The sequence below is a fragment of the Pipistrellus kuhlii genome, unplaced genomic scaffold, assembly GCF_014108245.1.
Source record: "Pipistrellus kuhlii isolate mPipKuh1 unplaced genomic scaffold, mPipKuh1.p scaffold_m20_p_5, whole genome shotgun sequence".
Taxonomy (NCBI): Eukaryota; Metazoa; Chordata; class Mammalia; order Chiroptera; family Vespertilionidae; genus Pipistrellus; species Pipistrellus kuhlii.
This window is the reverse complement of record NW_023425551.1, coordinates 9,502,731-9,520,521: the sequence shown is the minus strand read 5'-3', so window position 1 is coordinate 9,520,521 and position 17,791 is coordinate 9,502,731. Positions and strand designations below refer to the sequence as shown.

At 44.4% G+C, this 17,791-nt stretch overlaps 1 protein-coding gene across 2 annotated transcripts; it reads right to left on the bottom strand.

Moving 5' to 3' along the window:
- Positions 1–2,741: 2,741 nt before the first annotated feature.
- Positions 2,742–16,771, bottom strand: GJA1 (gap junction protein alpha 1). 2 transcript variants are annotated; one of them, XM_036413825.2, is made up of 3 exons: positions 16,613–16,771; positions 7,372–7,475; positions 2,742–5,663 (listed from the first exon to the last, which is right to left on the bottom strand). In XM_036413825.2, exon 3 carries the CDS (start codon positions 5,645–5,647, stop codon positions 4,499–4,501), a length of 1,149 nt encoding a protein of 382 aa, XP_036269718.1. In that variant the 5' UTR covers positions 5,648–5,663; positions 7,372–7,475; positions 16,613–16,771; the 3' UTR covers positions 2,742–4,498. The 2 variants fall into 2 exon arrangements, with proteins under 2 accessions (XP_036269718.1, XP_036269717.1); XM_036413824.2 differs by lacking the exon at positions 7,372–7,475.
- Positions 16,772–17,791: the final 1,020 nt, after the last annotated feature.

Genomic DNA, 17,791 nt, shown 5'->3' with positions numbered 1-17,791 from the left:
CACCGAACCAAATACAGGCACTGGACTTCTTCCCAATATCTGAAGACATTAGACAATCCTACCACTTTTTTTCTCTTTTTTTTTCTGGACGAGAGGTTTTATTTGGGGGAAAAAATCATGCTACACCAACTTAAATTCTTTAAAATGAGGTTTCAACATGATGTCATCTATCAGGGCACTTGGCAACTTTCTGAGTACAATTAAAATGACGTAAAACACAAAGAAGGGATGCTTTCTGTAACAAGGTAGGTAGGAGGTAATTTAAAAAGAGCACACCTAGAAGGAGAAATTCTAATCTCCAGAATACACAGCTTTGTTTTTATGGCACCAATATGAACACGTTTAAATTGTCAAGGTATGTCAGAAGCTTGCAGACAATCCTACCACTTCCAAACATAGGCAGTGAAGTTGGTGTATAAATTTCTAAAGTAAAATGACAGCAATATTAAACATGTGATTATCTAACAAAAGACTAGGGGGATTTCATATGAAAGCAGAAGCTTTATGTAAAATTAAGTCTTCTATTGTTTACAGAGTAAGAACTACTGTTATGATTATAAAAAGGACCTTTATCTTCCCTATTCCCATTTCTAACATGACTATCCTCTCTTCAATTCCCACCCAGTATTAAACTTTCCCCCCAACTCCAACAGGCTCTAGAACTTCACTGCCCAATAGCATAGCTACTAGCCACATTTGGCTATTTAAATAAAATAAAATTAATTCATTTTTTTCAGACTCATTGGTCGCATTTCAAGTGCTCAGTAGCTGTATGTGACTAGTGGCTACCATAGTGTGCAGAATAAAACATGTCCACCACCACAGAAAGTCCTACTAGTTCTAGAAGATTCAAATTTTTCTGATTTTTAAACATAAATTTTATGCAAAATAATATCTAGTTGTAGAATGAGACTGCATAGTTTTCTCATCATTTTTAGTTGTGGAAAGCAGGCGGCCAATTGAGAAAAGCAAGATGAGTGAAACAGCATTTTTAAAACTTATGGAAGTCTTCACATCCTGAGCTTCATGGGGCAGGGACTGTAAGGTTATTCTAAGAACCGCCACTACTTAGGGTGGTGACTGCAACTTTTAACAGAAATTCCTTTTGGGAATTCGAACTTCTCTGGTGTGTATGGTGGAGAGGTAAGAGGTTTGATTTCCTATTTCATATACTTTTGTAGTTTAAAACTGCAAACTTATATGTTTAAATGTTTTTTTAAACAGTGAAAAGCACTAAAGTTAGGAAATGTTTAGGATGTACTATCACTACTCAAAAGATATAGCTTACCTACCACGTCATTCCACCAGAGACCCATGTTTAATTCCACCTTTACTGGAACATTCTGTAGTACGAACCACTTGTCCAACCACAGTGACCCTGCTTGTGTAGGATACATGAACATTCATTCAAATCTTGTTTCTTTATCCCCCATATTAAATGAAAACACGGTAGGCAGAGAAAACTTGCCTCTCCCATTGGATTCTCAGCCAGCCAATGGTAATACTTGAATTGCTGCCACTATTATGTTAATTGACTGGGAAGCTGTATATTAAATAATCTTTTGAGTATAGGAAAAATCTCCTAACTTTTGTTAGTCAAAATAGAAAAATAAAGCAACTGAAGTGGACTAATTTCAAAATTAGTATTTTTATGTTCCAGTAATCTAAATTAGCTTTGTGCTAATACTTATCTACAAACAATTTTAATAAATTAAAAAAACTTTCTGAAAATGTGTCTAAAGATGTTAATATACTTATTATCAATTGTCTATAATTATTCTACTTCCTCCTAATAATTTAGTTTTCTTTGGGCATTAAGAATTTTTTAGCATGGATGGATGTGGAGAGTATTATGCTAATCGAAATAAGCGAGTCAGAGATAAGTATCACATGATCTCACTCATATGTGTAATCTAATGAACACAATAAACTGGTAACAAGATAGATCCAGAGATACAGAAGCATGAAACAGACTGATGGCCGAAACCGGTTTGGCTCAGTGGTAGAGCATCAGTCTGCGGACTGAAAGGTCACAGGTTCGATTTCGGTCGGGGGTATGTATGTTGGTTGCGGGCACATCCCCGGTAGGGGGTGTGCAGGAGGCGGCTGGTCGGTGTTTCTCTCTCATCGACATTTCTGGCTCTCTATCTCTCTCCCTTCCTCTCTGTAAAAAATCAATAAAATATATTAAAAAAAAGAAAAGAAAAAAAGAATAGCATAACCCTTAAAAAAAAAAAAAAAAGAAACAGACTGATGAATCTGATGAATTTTTAGAGGAAAGGTGGGGATTAGGGGGCAGGTGGGGACCAGGGAACTTACATGCATAGCCCATGGACAGACAATAGAGTGGTGAAGGCCTGGGAAGGTCAGAGCTGGTCAATGGGATAACAAATAAATAGGACATCAGCAATATTTTCAACAATAAAGATAAATTAAAAAAAAAAAGATTTTTCAAAATCTGTTCTGTATGTTGAAATAATAAAATCATAGATATATTTCATTTTTTTTGACACAGCAATCTCATCACTTGGACATATTCCAAATTTAACTTCTATACTTTTTTCTGTTGAACACTGATGCATTATTAATAAACCCAGCAAATGATAAGTATTGTCCTTTCAAAAACTTCTGAATCTTACGATCCTTATATGCCCAAATTCTCATAACCAATGGAAATGTCTTTGATGATTATGAATAGATGCAATCAGTTTTAGAAATCACACAGGATGTAGAGGCCATTATTACACTAAATTAAAACTTTATTGAATAAAGAACACTCTCCAGAACACATGATCCGATGGACTAGGCCTACGTTACATGCAATGAAGTTGAACTCCACAGTAGTTTAACATGGAATGTCAAACAAATTAGTATTTCTCATTGTACAAAACAATTTTATGTAGATGGCATGCAAGAAGAAAGGTATGATACGCTGTGTTTTCACTAATCATCTGTGATGAGTTTCAAAAAGGCATCTGAAGAAACTGGAAGATTTAACATATGTTTCAAATAAATTAGTCACAGGTGTACTACTGAATTGCCTTCAATCTCTCTTGCATACCAAATAAAATCTTAGTGCAAACATCGAAGTTGCCGGTCACTCCAAAAGACTGTCAAACTCATTAACAGAATACAAGTTCTGAACCAATGTGCATTAAAGTAGGACAAAACCCAAAATGCCAGTTACTGCAAAATTCATTTAGGCACATTTAATAGTCCATTCTAAGCATTTCTTCTAAGTCTCTCACATTAATCACTAAAGCCTGTTTACAGTACTAAAATTCTATCATTCAAGCATCAATGATTACATTTCAGAAAAAAAATCATTCTTTCAGCAATAGCATTATTGCTATATTCTAAAAAACAAAACCAAAAAAGGAAAAGAAAAAAAAAAAGAATCATAGTTAACAAAACCAAGTATCCACAATAGGATACACAGGGAAAAAAACATTTTAGGAAAAAAGTGTGCTTTACTTGCACAGCAGGAATTATAATGTAAACACCATTATTGGCCCACATCACAAAATCCATGAGAAAAAGTTCAAATCTGAACACTGTGGGTACATTATTTTCAATTCTGTTTATGAGTTTATTCTGTATCTGTTTGTACCAATACATGACAAATAAAACACACCCTTTCACACACATACACATACAAGTGATTGTTAAATATTGAGCATGGCTTGCTTCCCTGACTCAACTCAAAAAATGTTACGTGACATACCGTCTTTAAAAAATGTCTACAGAAGTCATTAAATGAATGTGAATAGTAGTTGAGGAATGATGAAAAAGTGATGGCGATACGACGTGAGTGGATGTTAAGGAAAAATGTACACAGAACTTGGCTGAGATTTGCAAATGCATGGGAAGTCTTTTCCCGTGGGCCTTGTCTGAACTTAACGAATACCAATAAAACACAGTAATGCAAATCCACTGACACCTGCAGGGTCAGGCCTAGAAAGCTTACCTCCAAAGTGCAAATTTTAACAATGGAATGTTTTAGCAGGGATACAAGGACAACCCTCTGTCTTTTTCTTGTTAAAAAAAAAAGAAGAAATAAGATGTTCAGAAAGTATTTTTTTTTCTTCCTGGAACACAGTTATTTCCGTTTCTTGGTAAAACAAAATGTTTTTAGCCAAAATATCACCCACTCTTTCACATACACAGAACTATCCTTAGGGGAGGGATGGGAGAAGAGAAAAAGCCCTTACCTATGTATCACCTAATGCAACTTTTTTTTTTTTTTATTAGAACTGAAGTCCTCTGAATCAACTACATTAAATACCAACATGTACCTCCCTCACCCCCGCCCCGCCACCCAAGCACCCCCAATGAACCCAGGTATCCTAGCATCTTTGTGTTTCCTAAGCCTCCTGCCGAAGGCTGTTGAGTACCACCTTCACTGGAACAAAACTGAACACCTAAAGGTGCACCTCCTACAGCACCTTTGTCTTCTCCACGGACTCCGTGGACGCTGGATGCTCACGAGCCCAGAAATCTAGATCTCTAGGTCATCGGGCCGAGGCCGGCTGCTGGCCCGGCTGCTGGCCCGGCTGGCGGGCCGCTGGTCCACGATGGCCAGGGGCTGGAGTTCGTGCCCGGCGGCCAGCTTTTTAGAATTCTGGTTGTCGTCGGGGAAGTCAAAGGGCTGGGCGTGCGAGTTGGAGATGGTGCTGCCCGCCTGGCCCATCCGGTTCTGCTCTGCGCTGTAGTTGGCCCAGTTCTGCTCGCTCGCTTGCTTGTTGTAGTTGCGGCAGGAGGAGTTGTTCCTGTCCCCCGTCACCAGCTTGTACCCGGGGGGAGACATGGGCGAGAGGGGGGCGGTGGGCGAGGAGCAGCCGTTGAAATAGGTGTATTTGGGAGAGCCGCACTCCTTGGAGGGGCTCAGGGGGCCGGTGTTGGCGTGGTAAGGGTCGCTCTTGCCCTTCACCCGGTCCTTGACGCCCTTGAAGAAGACGTAGAAGAGCTCGATGATGTTCAGGGCCAGGGACACCAGGGACACCACCAGCATGAAGATGATGAAGATGGTCTTCTCGGTGGGGCGCGAGAGGAAGCAGTCCACCTGGTGCGGGCAGGGCGCCCTCTTGCAGGTGTAGACGGCGCTCAGGGTGAAGCCGTAGATGTACCACTGGATGAGCAGGAAGGCCACCTCGAAGACGGACTTGAAGAGGATGCTGATGATGTAGGTGCGCAGCAGGCCGCCCCGCATCTTCACCTTGCCGTGCTCCTCGATGCCGTACTTGAACTTCTTGATCTCGATCTGCTTCAGGTGCATCTCCACGTTCATGCCGTCCGTCTGGGCCACCTTGAGCTCCTCCTCCCGCTTGTTCAGCTTCTCCTCCTTGCGCATCACGTAGAACACGTGGGCCAGGTACAGCAGCGTGGGCACCGACACGAAGATGATCTGCAGGACCCAGAAGCGCACGTGGGAGATGGGGAAGGACTTGTCGTAGCAGACGTTCTCGCAGCCCGGCTGCTGCGTGTTGCAGCGGAAGGCCGACTGCTCGTCCCCCCAGGCCGACTCCACCGCCGTGCCCAGCAGCAGGATCCGGAAGATGAAGAGCACGGACAGCCAGACCTTCCCGCCCGCCGTGGAGTAGGCCTGCACCTTGTCCAGGAGTTTGCCCAAGGCGCTCCAGTCACCCATGTTGCCCGGGCGCCCCCTGAAAGGAAACGAAAAGACAACGGGATGATCACAGATGGCAAATGATTGGTGTGATACAGTTTCTTTCAGCAAAAGCCTTGCAAAGGGTCTCAGAGCTTTCTAGCGATCTTGCAGAAAGAAAACCCACCAGAAGTAAACTCGTCCTGCCCCATCCCCCTCGCCACTGCCCCCATCCCTGTAAAAAGGTGTTATTTTCTTTTCTTTCTTTTTTTTTTTAATAGATTTCTTTTTAAAAATATATATATTTTATTGATTTATTTTTTTATTTTACAGAGAGGAGGAGAAAGGGATAGAATTAGAAACATCAGTGAGAGAGAATCATTGATCAGCTGCCTCTTGCACACCCCCTACTGGGGATGTGCCCGCAACCAAGATACATGCCCTTGACCAGCATGGAACCTGGGACCTTTCAGTCCGCAGGCTTTAACCGGTTTCAGCAAGGTGTTATTTTCTTGATGCAGGAAGACACAGAAGAAACAGAGTCTATGTGCCAATTAAACAGCAATCTTAACCTGGGAAGCCGTAGGAGTTGTTCTTACTCAACCACTGCCTCTGCACGTGACTTCAGGAGCCAGCTGTCTGTTCTGGCCTGGGAGGTCTGTATCTGAATGCCTGACTAAGCGAAATGCTGATGAATGTTATTCAAATAGCCTGGTATCCACTTAGCTGGTGTGGCTCAGTGATTGAGCATTGACCTATGAAGCAGGAGGTCACGGTTAGATTCCGGGTCAGGGCATATGCCCGGGTTGTGAGCTCCATCCCAGTGTGGGCCTGTAGGAGACAGCCCATCAATAATTCTCTTTCATCATTGATGTTTCTATCTCTCTTTCCCTCTTCTTTCCTCTCTGAAGTATATATACATATATATAAATATATATATACATATATATATATATGTGTGTGTGTGTGTGTGTGTGTGTATATATATATATATATATATATATATATATATATATATATGGCCTAGAATTGAAGAATTGAGGTGAGGACACCCATGAACACACATACACATGGAGATACTCATAAATGTAACCCATTTCCAAACCTCAATCTTGTTATATAGCACTTTATTCCTAATTGTATTCTGAAACATTTCTTTTTAGTGTTTCAAGTGCAAACTGTGCATTCTGTATAATATGGTCATTTATATTTCTGTTTCATCCTAAGCAGTGACTTATGTGGTTCAGAATCTTTCTTCTGCCCAAATAAAATATGTTATACTGAAAAGCACCATTTTTGACACAATGTGTCATTATATGCAGGATCCTACTTTCAAAAACAAAAACTAAATGCCCATTACATTTCAAGCAGAAGTTCAATCTGCCTCCTTTGTAATTGTACCCTGGAAAATAAGAGACCACTTTCAAGTTTACCTCTAGCAAAAACAATCTTTTTTATTTTTATTTTTTATTGCTCTATACTTACTTCAAGTTTCCTTACTGGGTTTTAGGTCTCTAAACCTAGAGTTTCCCCATTATTGATGAGAAAAATGCCCAAGTCTGTAGATATTGCAGATATCCCAAAAGTTGTTTATTTCACTTTATATGTCTAATTACCAATAACTCATTCAACTGATGAAATATTGAGGTCTTAAGGGTACAGGAAATATTTAGCTATCAGTAGAGTCAGAAAAAGAGTTATGATCCCATGTCCAAGGCTTTCCAATGCATCACACTGGTTACAAAATTATAGCAAAGCTGGCTTACGGCTAGAAATGTTTCCATGCTTTGATATATACACAGTCTTGGTGAGGGCCAAAAGTTGGGAAGGAATAAGTAACATCACATGTGGCAGGCATAGAGAATACAGTCTAATTTTCGGCAGAGCGTAGTAATGGGAGGATTTAGAAAAGGATGAAGTAGTCAGAGATTATTTAATAATTAAAAACAAGTGAAGCAAAGGCTTTTCCAGGAGCTCGGTAATAAATTCTAAATAGTGTAACTAAAAGCAGGATTATACAGGCTTCTTAGAATTATGCTTTGAATATAAAGGGTTTTCTCATCTGGTATTGAACTATGAGCCGTTCCTCCTTGAAAGAAGTAAAGGAAAGCCAGGCAGGGAGTCTTCTTCCCCACCATGCAACATCATCTTCCTGTTAATGTTTGCACTTCCTGGCTAGCGAGTCAGAAAAAAAAAAAAAAAAAATGAAATGGAAATCTTTCCTGCAATTCCCTGAATGAAGCGGAAGAGAGGGCTGGTCCATAAAGTGAAACTAAGCACCAGCTATCTAAGTTACCAGGTGATGGGGATCTCCGAGTACAGCCTCGACAGCCCGGAGCTGGTGCCAAAGAATGCTGGGTAAGCGTGGGAGGCGGCTGGGCAGGTCACAGCAATAACGCTCTCCCGGTGGTCCCTTTTACTTTTTTAGGAAGGACCATTTTAGATGCCGTGGTCACAAGCAGGGCAGTGACACTGACGTGAGAAAAGAGCAGTCCAATAAGAACAAGGGACCGTAGGGCTGACAAAGAGGGTTAAATCACCACGGGAAGGCTTGAAGTGTGAGAGGGTAATTGAGCTTTGCTGAACAGTCGCAAGGTGAGAGGACGGAAAAGGAAAAAAAAAATAACCTCCAGTGTAGCAGAAAGTACTACCCGGAGAATGAGGAAGACCAGCCCAAGAGGGTCAAACAAACAACAGAATTTTTGGAGCTCTATCAGTAGACAGTTTCCATGTGATGATGTGTAAATTGGCCCTAATTCTGTTGGTAGAGAATTACAGCATTTTGCCACTGTCATCTGCTTTTGCTCAGATATCCTGATTGTGGCGAGGGGCGGGAGTGGGGAACTGCAGAAACAAGTGTAAAGTGGTAAACGGTTTGCATACATATCACATTTACACAAAATTCACGACAAGCGTAACAAATTTAGAAATGTGACCAGGCGCGTCGAGAAGTTGTCCTTTCGGTCAGTGTGTGATTATTATGCAAAGTAAAATAGGACTGTATAGATGCTGTGGCAATAAACTATTACATTGTTTTACAGTCTATTCAAAATAAAACTCCACTTTATTTGTGATTTTGAGATGCCACAGAAACACCCCATCCTCCCACAGTACGTGAATTAGGTCATTGGGCAAATCTCTGGGGGGTGGGGGGTGTAATCTTTCATTAATACACCAACAACTTAATTGCCAAGTTGTCTTTCCTTTAAGCACCCACGCAAGTTTTCATTTGCATTAACGAGTTATACCCTTTCATCTGAAACAGAGGAATTATCCCATCGGACACCTCGTATCCTGTAACACGTAGATACCTGTCATTACCTCTATCGCAGAGATCATCAGATTGTGTTTAATGTGATGGCTCACGTTAGTGATTGTGAAGGAGAGGTAACAAAAATAGTAGGAACCCTATTTGGTAGTTGCTCACTTCGTTGTGAATCAAAAGTTCTGTCAAAGGTTGCCCCCCCCCCCATTCCTATTTTCATTTCTTTCGAGTTTTAGTTGAAAAATTAATGTGCTTTTACGAGGGCATAAGTACGTGTATAGAATCCCTGGCATTGATTTATAGACTATGTGCCTCATTCATATTCACCAAGATACAGGTATATATCTTGTCTTACAAGTGGGAACACCTCAGCAGCTAAACAAATATGGTGTGTGTTTCCGCCTTCACCTCCAGGTTCCAAAGTTGGAACTTCTCATGTGGATGAAGGTCTAGGTTAAGGAGTTGTGCAAAGTTCTCATTGGGAGGAGTCAGTGCTCGCCGGCAGCGGGACCAGCGTTCCTCTTCTTGTGCTTTCTTCATACCATCAGAGCACATTCCTTACGTAATCTAGACTACAGGCCCAACGTCACAGGCACCCGGGTGCGAACTGCCCAAGGACCCTCTGGTCCCTTTTCAGGGTGCTTTTTGTGCTACATTACAACTCCTTGGCAGCATTTGTTAAAAGCACATATTCCTGCCGCTCACTAGTCTGAATGAATCTGATTTTGGGGAGGTGTGAGGGACTAGGCTATCGGTTTTTTGTTTCGTTTCTTCTTTAAAATATGTATTTTATTGATTTCAGAGATGAAGGGAGAGAGAGAGATAGAAACATCAACGGTGAGAGAGAATCATTAATTGCCTGCCTCCTGCACGCCCCACACTGGGGATTGAGCCTGCAATCCGGGCATGTGCCCCGACAGGGAATCGAACCATGACATCCTGTTTCATACGTAGGTTGATGCTCAAGCACTGAGCCACACAGGCTGGGCTTTTGTTTCTTTTCTTTAAAAAAAAAAATCAAAATAAAAAAAATAAGCACACTAGGTGATTCTGAAGTAAGGTTTGAGGCTAGGAAACAAATAATGGTTCAAAACACCCAGGAGAGCGGAGGGGTAGTGTCTGAAAAGGTTGGGGGGTGGGGTAGGAGCACAGCACGAGGAGCAGGGAGGGGCTCTGTGGACACCTGGGAACTTAGCTTGTGCGCCCTTTACCGCCACATCAGTGTCGCCACCGACATCTGCTCCCCAAGAGCAGGAGGACTGAAACACTTTATTAAAAATGAAATTAGCCGAAACCGGTTTGGCTCAATGGATAGAGCCTCGGCTTGGGGACTAAAGGGACCCGGGTTCGATTCCGGTCAAGGGAATGTACCTTGGTTGAGGGCATATACCCGGTGGGGGGTGTGCAAGAGGCAGCTGATCGATGACTCTCTCTCATCGATGTTTCTAACTCTCTATCCCTCTCTCTTCCTCTCTGTACAAAATCAATAAAATATATTTTTAAAAAAATGAAATTAAAGCTTCAATTTAAATTACTTTCGACTATCTCATCTGCCGGAACCTTAAGAACAAATCTCTGTGCCAAGGCTGCAGTCAAGTCACTTCATCTCACTAATGTCCCAATAATTATTAGAATTAGAAAATAGTTTGCTTTCAATTTTAAAGATTTTCCGAAGAGACAACTGTAGTGAATTGAGAGTGGGGACTAAAAGAAAGGTGAGTAGGATAGCTGAAAACTAAAGGGAGACTTGATACCTGTATCACCTTTTTATGACCGAAAATAAACACTTAGGGAGATGAAGGCCATGAATATTTGAAAGAATAAAACCACGAAATCTAAAAATGCATAAGGAAATGTCTATGGACTAGCCTGGCAAAATCATTTAATGGATTTCATGTGTGTGTTTTTAATGCACCCCAAACCAAAAAATTTCAAGTCCCAAAGCTAAAATAAAATGCAAACCCTCCCAGCATCTGTAACATTTGTAAGAACCGCTATCCTTTGCAGTAAATGTCTGAGTGGGCTCAGTTTTGACCATCCCTCTACAGTTACAGCAACCAGATGTCCATCTGGTCATATTCATACCCACACATAATCACCATTACCCACTTTCAACCCATCAGCAAATACTACAGATTTATCTTCCCCACCAAAACCCGGACCAGGACTGTCCCCACCATCCTGCTCTTCGCCTGGTCAACTTGCCAACCTGCTCTCCTCAGACAGTCAATCCTGAAAAAATAAACAGTGGAGCGATCTGCCTCCATCAGCCCTGCCCCATCTGCCTGGCTCACACCCCTGATTGAGGTCTCGGCTCTGGTTACACCTCAGCAGCCATCAATCCAGCCCTGTCACTTCCCATTCCTCTGGCCTGGCTTTTTTTCTTACCAGCCTTTAGCTCTATTTGACATATTAGGTATTTACCCGTTCCTTGTTTGTCTCCCTCCGTCACAAGGTCTCACTGTTTTTCTCAACTACAATATGAGCTTTATGAGGGAGTTTGTTTCATCTAATATATCCAGTGCTTAAAAGAATGAGAGTGATAGATAAATAAATACCTATTGAATGAATTAAATGGGGCCTGTATCCAAAAAACAAACAACAACAAAAAACACCACCCTAACCCCCAAAAAACAGGTCTCACCAGGTTTGTTTGTTTTCTATTTTATATTCTATCCTTGGGATTTTCTTAATTGTACGTGTCCCAAACTTCTGAAGTTCCATAAAGGGAACTTGCAGGAAAAAAAAAAGAAAGAAAAGTATTGTAAGCATCTCATTTTAGGCAGACGCTTAAATTTCCAAATGCCAATCGCTGAAACAGAACTGTCTGTTGAAATAACATGTTTCCAATGCTTGTGAGCAAGCCCTAGGACTGAGCCAGGCCCTGTGACCTGGGACGCCTGCAGAACTGCAACGTGTATCCCAGATGTTTATTCAGTTTCTGTTGGCTGTTACAAGTTAAGATCTAAAAATAACAACAAAACCATGCTGTTGTCCCCCACTTCCGTAGTATTCTGAGTCTGGTTGTCCCACATGATTTTATTGTCACTGAGAATGCAACTGCAAGAAGCAGCAGCCTGTTTACACTTGTGTTGATTTCAAGATGACAAATCTTGGGTGAAGGTTGGAGTCCGAAGAGCAAGACCTGATGTCCACCCTCCTCACTACAGAGTCTCAGTCTATGCAGGAGGCTGTCTGATGCATGAGGTGCCGTGGAAAATATCCCGTTTATCTGAAGATACACAACCTTTGCTTCCTTCTATCTGGACAGCCAACCTACCTTTGTAGTGTATCAAATTCCATGTGGTAGTAAACTTTCATTCAATTACAAATCCTGCCTCTGGCTCCCTGATGCTTCTTACATTTTCTTTGTAACATTTCCGCGGGTATTTGTGCATGGCTTTGAACTGCATATAATTTTTTGTGGCTCTCATCCCTCTTCACCACAGAGTGTACCTACATGGGCCTCCACAGAACCAGGAGATGGGGGTGACGGGGTGAGGAACTCCATCCAAAGGGTGGGTGATGGCGGTCAGACGGGGACAATTCAACCCCCTGCAACAGCTATCACCCCGCTCCCCATTAACACAAGTTTCTCTCCCGCTTCAGGGGTGCTGGACAGGTGAAAGGCCATGTTCTTCTATTATAGTATCAGACTTAAAAAAAGACACTTTTCTCAGCCCTTGATGCCCCCCCACCTCCAAATTTTTTTAAATGATTATTTTGTCTTCATTTAAACATACCCCACTAAGACCCTTACAGTGTATTATGACCCATCTATTTTCTTCAATGAACAATGAATGAGATACCTCATGCACATGAAGCGCTTAAGTATTCAGTAGAGTTAAGCTATTACTCTTTAACAGATCTTAAGATGTAAATACAGCTCATTTGTTTTCTAATGTAGCATCTTTTCTTTAACAAATAACAAAGAAATGATAAACATTTTCCTTATGGCAATCAAGATGAACTAGTTTTCAAGATGCTCTTGTAGGGAGTTTAATATTGCTATTTTAGCAATCCCTTTGAGAATTTGCTCTTTATCAATTGATATGGAGAAAGGCCATGAAGAGTACCCACCTTCCTTGTGTTTCTTCTTTAAAAAAAAAAAAATATTTCTATTGATTTCAGAAAGGGAGAAGGAGCGATAGAAACATCAATGATGAGAGAGAATCATTGATCGGCTGCCTCTTGCACACCCCCTACTGGGGATCGAGCCTGAAACAGGGGCATGTACCCTTGATCAGCATTGAACCCAAGACCCTTCAGTCCACAGGCCAATGCTCTATCCACTGAGCAAAACCGGCTAGGGCCCTTGTGTTTCTATTTGATGACATCTCCCCTCAAATCACACCAAAAAAAATGCCATTTCTTAAATAATGTATCTGGCCCACAGAAGTTGGTAAGAAGAACACTATTTTTATATTACTGTAGATACTTAAGCACTCCATAAAACACATATCTTTTAGAAATTACATAAGAAAGGTAGAGAGCCAAGACTGGTTTGGCTCAGTGGATAGAGCGTCAGCCTTTGGACTGAAAGGTCCCGGGTTCGATTCCAGTCAAGGGGTTCGATTCCAGTCAAGGGCATGTATCTTGGTTGCAGGCACATCCACAGTAGGGGGTGTGCAAGAGGCAGCTGATCTATGATTCTCTCATTGATGTTTCTAACTCTCTATCCCTCTCTCTTCCTCTCTGTAAAAGATAAATAATATATATATGAAAGGTAGAGAAATTCCAATATAGAGTATGGTACTTTTTAAAGCTAAATTCATTTAGCTTAACCTCCCATGGAGAAGAAACTACAGAGAATTGTTTTTAACGAGACTTATCTATATTGAATATTGACATCATAACACAAGATAACTGCTGTTCCTTCCAGAGCTGAATTGGTAAGCGTGGACAAGCTTCAGCAATCTATTCGAACAGCTGAGAATCTTGAGGGGAAGTCGGAACAGGAAAGGTGGAGTAGAAGGTATTAATCACTGGTCCTTTCCTATTATTCCCCCCGGCCCCCATGACACATGTAACACAGAAAGTCTCTGAGGCTCACACCTAGGGACACCCCTGGATACTACAAGTGAAAAGGAGGAATGCACTGTTATCCTGAGTTTCCCATCCTTCCCTCTGCAGGAATTGGAAACATTTCAGTAACAAGGCAACAGTCCGTATCTGAAAACACACCCTTTCGGGTGCTTGCTGCTGAGTATCTCTGGAACCCGGTTCCCCAGCTGAGAGCCAGCAATGTAGACACAGACACCACATGGTGAAGGGCAAGGGGCCGAGTGTGTGCAGGTCGGAGCTGATCGGCCTCGGGAGGCACTCGGAGAACGTGGAGTGTTTACCCAGGAGGAAAGCCAGAGCAAAACACCACCGCTGCCTTTTCCAGGCAAAGGCCAGGTGACAAATCACCCGACTTTGGGAACCAGAGCATCTCATGTTGGGGGAACAGGCTTCCGTGGTACAGGACAGAACATGCTCCAGGAGCGCAGGATTCACACACTGCCCGGACAGAAGCTCCTTCCTGCCTGGGGTGTCATTTCCCCTCACCTCACGTAGGCCTACCCGGGGAATTCACCCCTCTGCCCTGGCGTGTCTCCTATCTTCCCGGCTTCTTTCCTTGGGGATGGAGTTACTTTAATGACATCTTCGCACGGGGACAGGCTTTGATCTTCACTAGTCCTTATACAAAAGTAAAGATTAGGCTATATATATATATATATAGCCTAATCTTTAATATATATAGTTTTTTAAATTGCTAGGGGGCCACTTTTGATGGAGTTCAAGTGTGCCCGCTTTCCCAGAAGGTGAAATTGAGCACCGTCTGCTGACTAACCTGGCTTGGGAAGCCAGAGAAATGAAAACCCACCTCCAAATAAAGCCATGTCCGGGTGGCCAGGCGTGCAGCTCGCTCTTCCCACCCCTTCTGACTGCGGGGAAGCCCGGTGGCCTCAGCGTGTGGAGGAGGCTGGCGGAGGGATCCCCGGGTCAGAGGCGACGCTCGGTACACGCTCGGCTGGCCCACCAGGAGCCCGGGGTGGGCGCTGCGCTGCTCGGAAGAACTCCGGGTTCGGGTTCCCGAATCCGGTACCGATCGGCGTCGGGACACGTCACGAGCTCTTACCTAATTCCATTATCTCTTCCCCCCCCCGCCCGCGCCCTGCCCGACCCGACATTCCTGGGAAGCTTCGAGGACTTCCAGGAGCTACAAGTGCCGCTGCAGCGCGGTCCCTCCCAGGTGCTCAGATTTCCCGATTAACCCGCGGCGGAATTCACCGGAGGAGGAACAAAAGCCCAGACCCGCGGCGGGTGGGGGGCAGAGGCGACGGCTTCGCCTCATTACACGGATCACTTGCTCTTCCTTTGCGACTCGGCCCGCAGTTCCATCCCGGAACACCCCCCCCCCCCGCGATCTTCCACCCCCCGCTTCCTCTCCGGCGCGGAACTCGGACCCGCGCCGGGTTTGACGTGTCAGGAAGGCTGCGGGGGCGCCGGCTCGCCCATCCTCTCCCGGTCCCGGGGCTGCGGGGCGCCCCGGCCTCCCTCCGGCCTCCGCTCCCGAGGCTTTCGTTTCTGCTGCTTTGCAGCGATCGCGGTGCAAGTGGTTCCAACTTGTGTGCGAGGCCACCCCGAACCGTCGGGGCTCGTGTGCAGTTGGCGTTTGGACAAAACCCCCAGCGAGCGCGCTGCCCACCAGAGCATTTAAATAGAGACTGGACCCCCTTTGAGGGACAAACCGGCACCTCCACCCGCGCCCGCCGGCAGCTCGCATCCTCAGGGGCCCGGACCCCGAGGTCCGCCGGCCGCAGGTCCGCGGGGCGGCGGGCGGGGGTGGAAACCAGCTCCCCCGAAGGCGCCGCTTTAGAAAGTTCGATCCCTATTCTTTCCAGGAGCTCTGGTGTCAGGAGCCGGGGGTGGAGGAGCACCCTGGGACACGCACAGTCTTTTCTGATCATCTGTCCCGCTGCCCTCCCGCGCCCCCCACCCATGCAGGGACCTCATCTCCTGAATGTGCCCAACCGGGCTGGGCACAAAGTGGCCCTCCTGAGGGTCTCCAGGTTTTCCCGCGGTGGCTGGGAACACAGAGTCACCGTGGCTTTAAAAACCTCAATATTTCCAACGCGGGCTCCCCTACCTTTTTGTTTACCGGGGGAAAACTCGAGGAAGGGACCACGTGGAAAGTCCAGGAGCCGCAAGGTCCTAAACAAAGCCCTTTGGGAGGCAGCTCACTTTGCAAGCCCATCATAGCCCGGCACTCAGATCTCCATATGAACAAGGCTGTGGGATCTACAGCGAGCGCTGCAGAGCCCACTTGCACTTTGATTCCGGGGACATTGTCAGTCAAACGCCCTCCCCAGGCCCCCGGCTAATCCCCCCACCTCCACCCCAGCTACAAAGCAAGCCAGATTCCCGAGAAAGTAAAAGTTATCTTCTAAAACGAGGACCCCCCGTGACCCAGGAAAGCGGGACTTCCTTCTCATCAGAAAGATCTGAACCTCATTTTACCTGTTGCATTGTTAATAAAGACCTTTTCTTTACCAGCCCCTCCAAAATATAAACACCCAGCGTCCCTTTTAAACTTTTTCAAACTCCAGAAACACTTTCAAGCTCATCCTTGCCATTACAGCATCATGGCCAAGGTACATTGTCAGAAGGCACTTAAAACACTAGAGAGAAGTTTTACTTGTAGAAAAAGAACCGGGTGGGTAGAAAATGAAAAGAAGAAAAAAAGAAAAACTTACTCTTTCTCTTAAAAGAAGTGAAGCAGGAGCGCCAACGGATTGAACTCCTCAGAGGGCGAAGGGGAAAAGGCAAGTCCAGGCGCCCAGACCTGCCTGCTGCTGTTCGGTCCTTCCCTCACTCCTTCCCCCTCATGAAAGAAAAGCGCTCGTACCTCGTAAAAGACTTTTTTCTAACTCGGAGCACAGAGTTTTTAAAAGTTTCAAGCCACTGACTCAACCCAGGAGGAGGGGCCAGAGGGGAGGGGCGGGGAAGAGGAAAGGCGGGGAGGAGCGGGGGGGGGGGGATGGAGGGGGAGCAGAGGCGAGGAGGAGCTGCGAGGTGCAGATGATGAAGTTGTAGTTTTTAAACTTGCTGATGAGAGGTATGAAGGCGTGAGCGACGTGAGTGCTGCTACTTGTTGCTGCTCTTCCCAGATAACCATGACTGGCTTTAGTTAGTGCTTGTTCTACCAACGGTCCAGGGATGATAAAAAGTTGTATATTTTATAATACTACAAACTTTTCTAAAGTTAAAAAAATTATATATATATATGAAGGAAAAGAGTATAGCAGTACAGATTTGTTTCACACTGGCCAAGGTGTGTTGTGATGTTAAAGGTAGGTGTGAGTTATGTGATGACCTAAGTCCTTTTCATTCTAACTAGGGGCAATTAACAAAGGAAATGCAGGGAGTGGGAGAGAGAAAGGGGAGCGGAAATGGACCCAGGTGGTGGTGTTCCCACCCTAGAGCCATCTTCCAGCCCCTGCACTGCGGTGATTTTTTCTTTTTTTTACTCTTTCCTTATGTTGATAACTTTATACATTTTGACCTGCTATACCTCCGTCGGATCTCCAGGGAACTGAACGTTTGTATCTCGGTCCCACTCATGCCAATGCACTGGACACGAAGTCTGCTTTGGAGTGAAAGGTCAGGGTAGTGTTGATGGAATAAGGATGTGATAAGTTGGCATTCAGTGGGTCTCAGAGCCATCAAACCTTGAGACCCTCTCCTCTAGAGCCTGCTGGAGCTGAGCAGATCATTGTTAGCCCCTTTCCACCGTTCCCATGTCTCTTCCTGGTCAGCACCCGGTGTTGGGGTGTCCTGAGTCACGTGGCCTCTTTCTTAGAGAGGGCAGCCCCGCTGAGGATACCCCAGACACCACAGCCAAGCGCAGACTTAAGACAACTCCCCTTAAACAG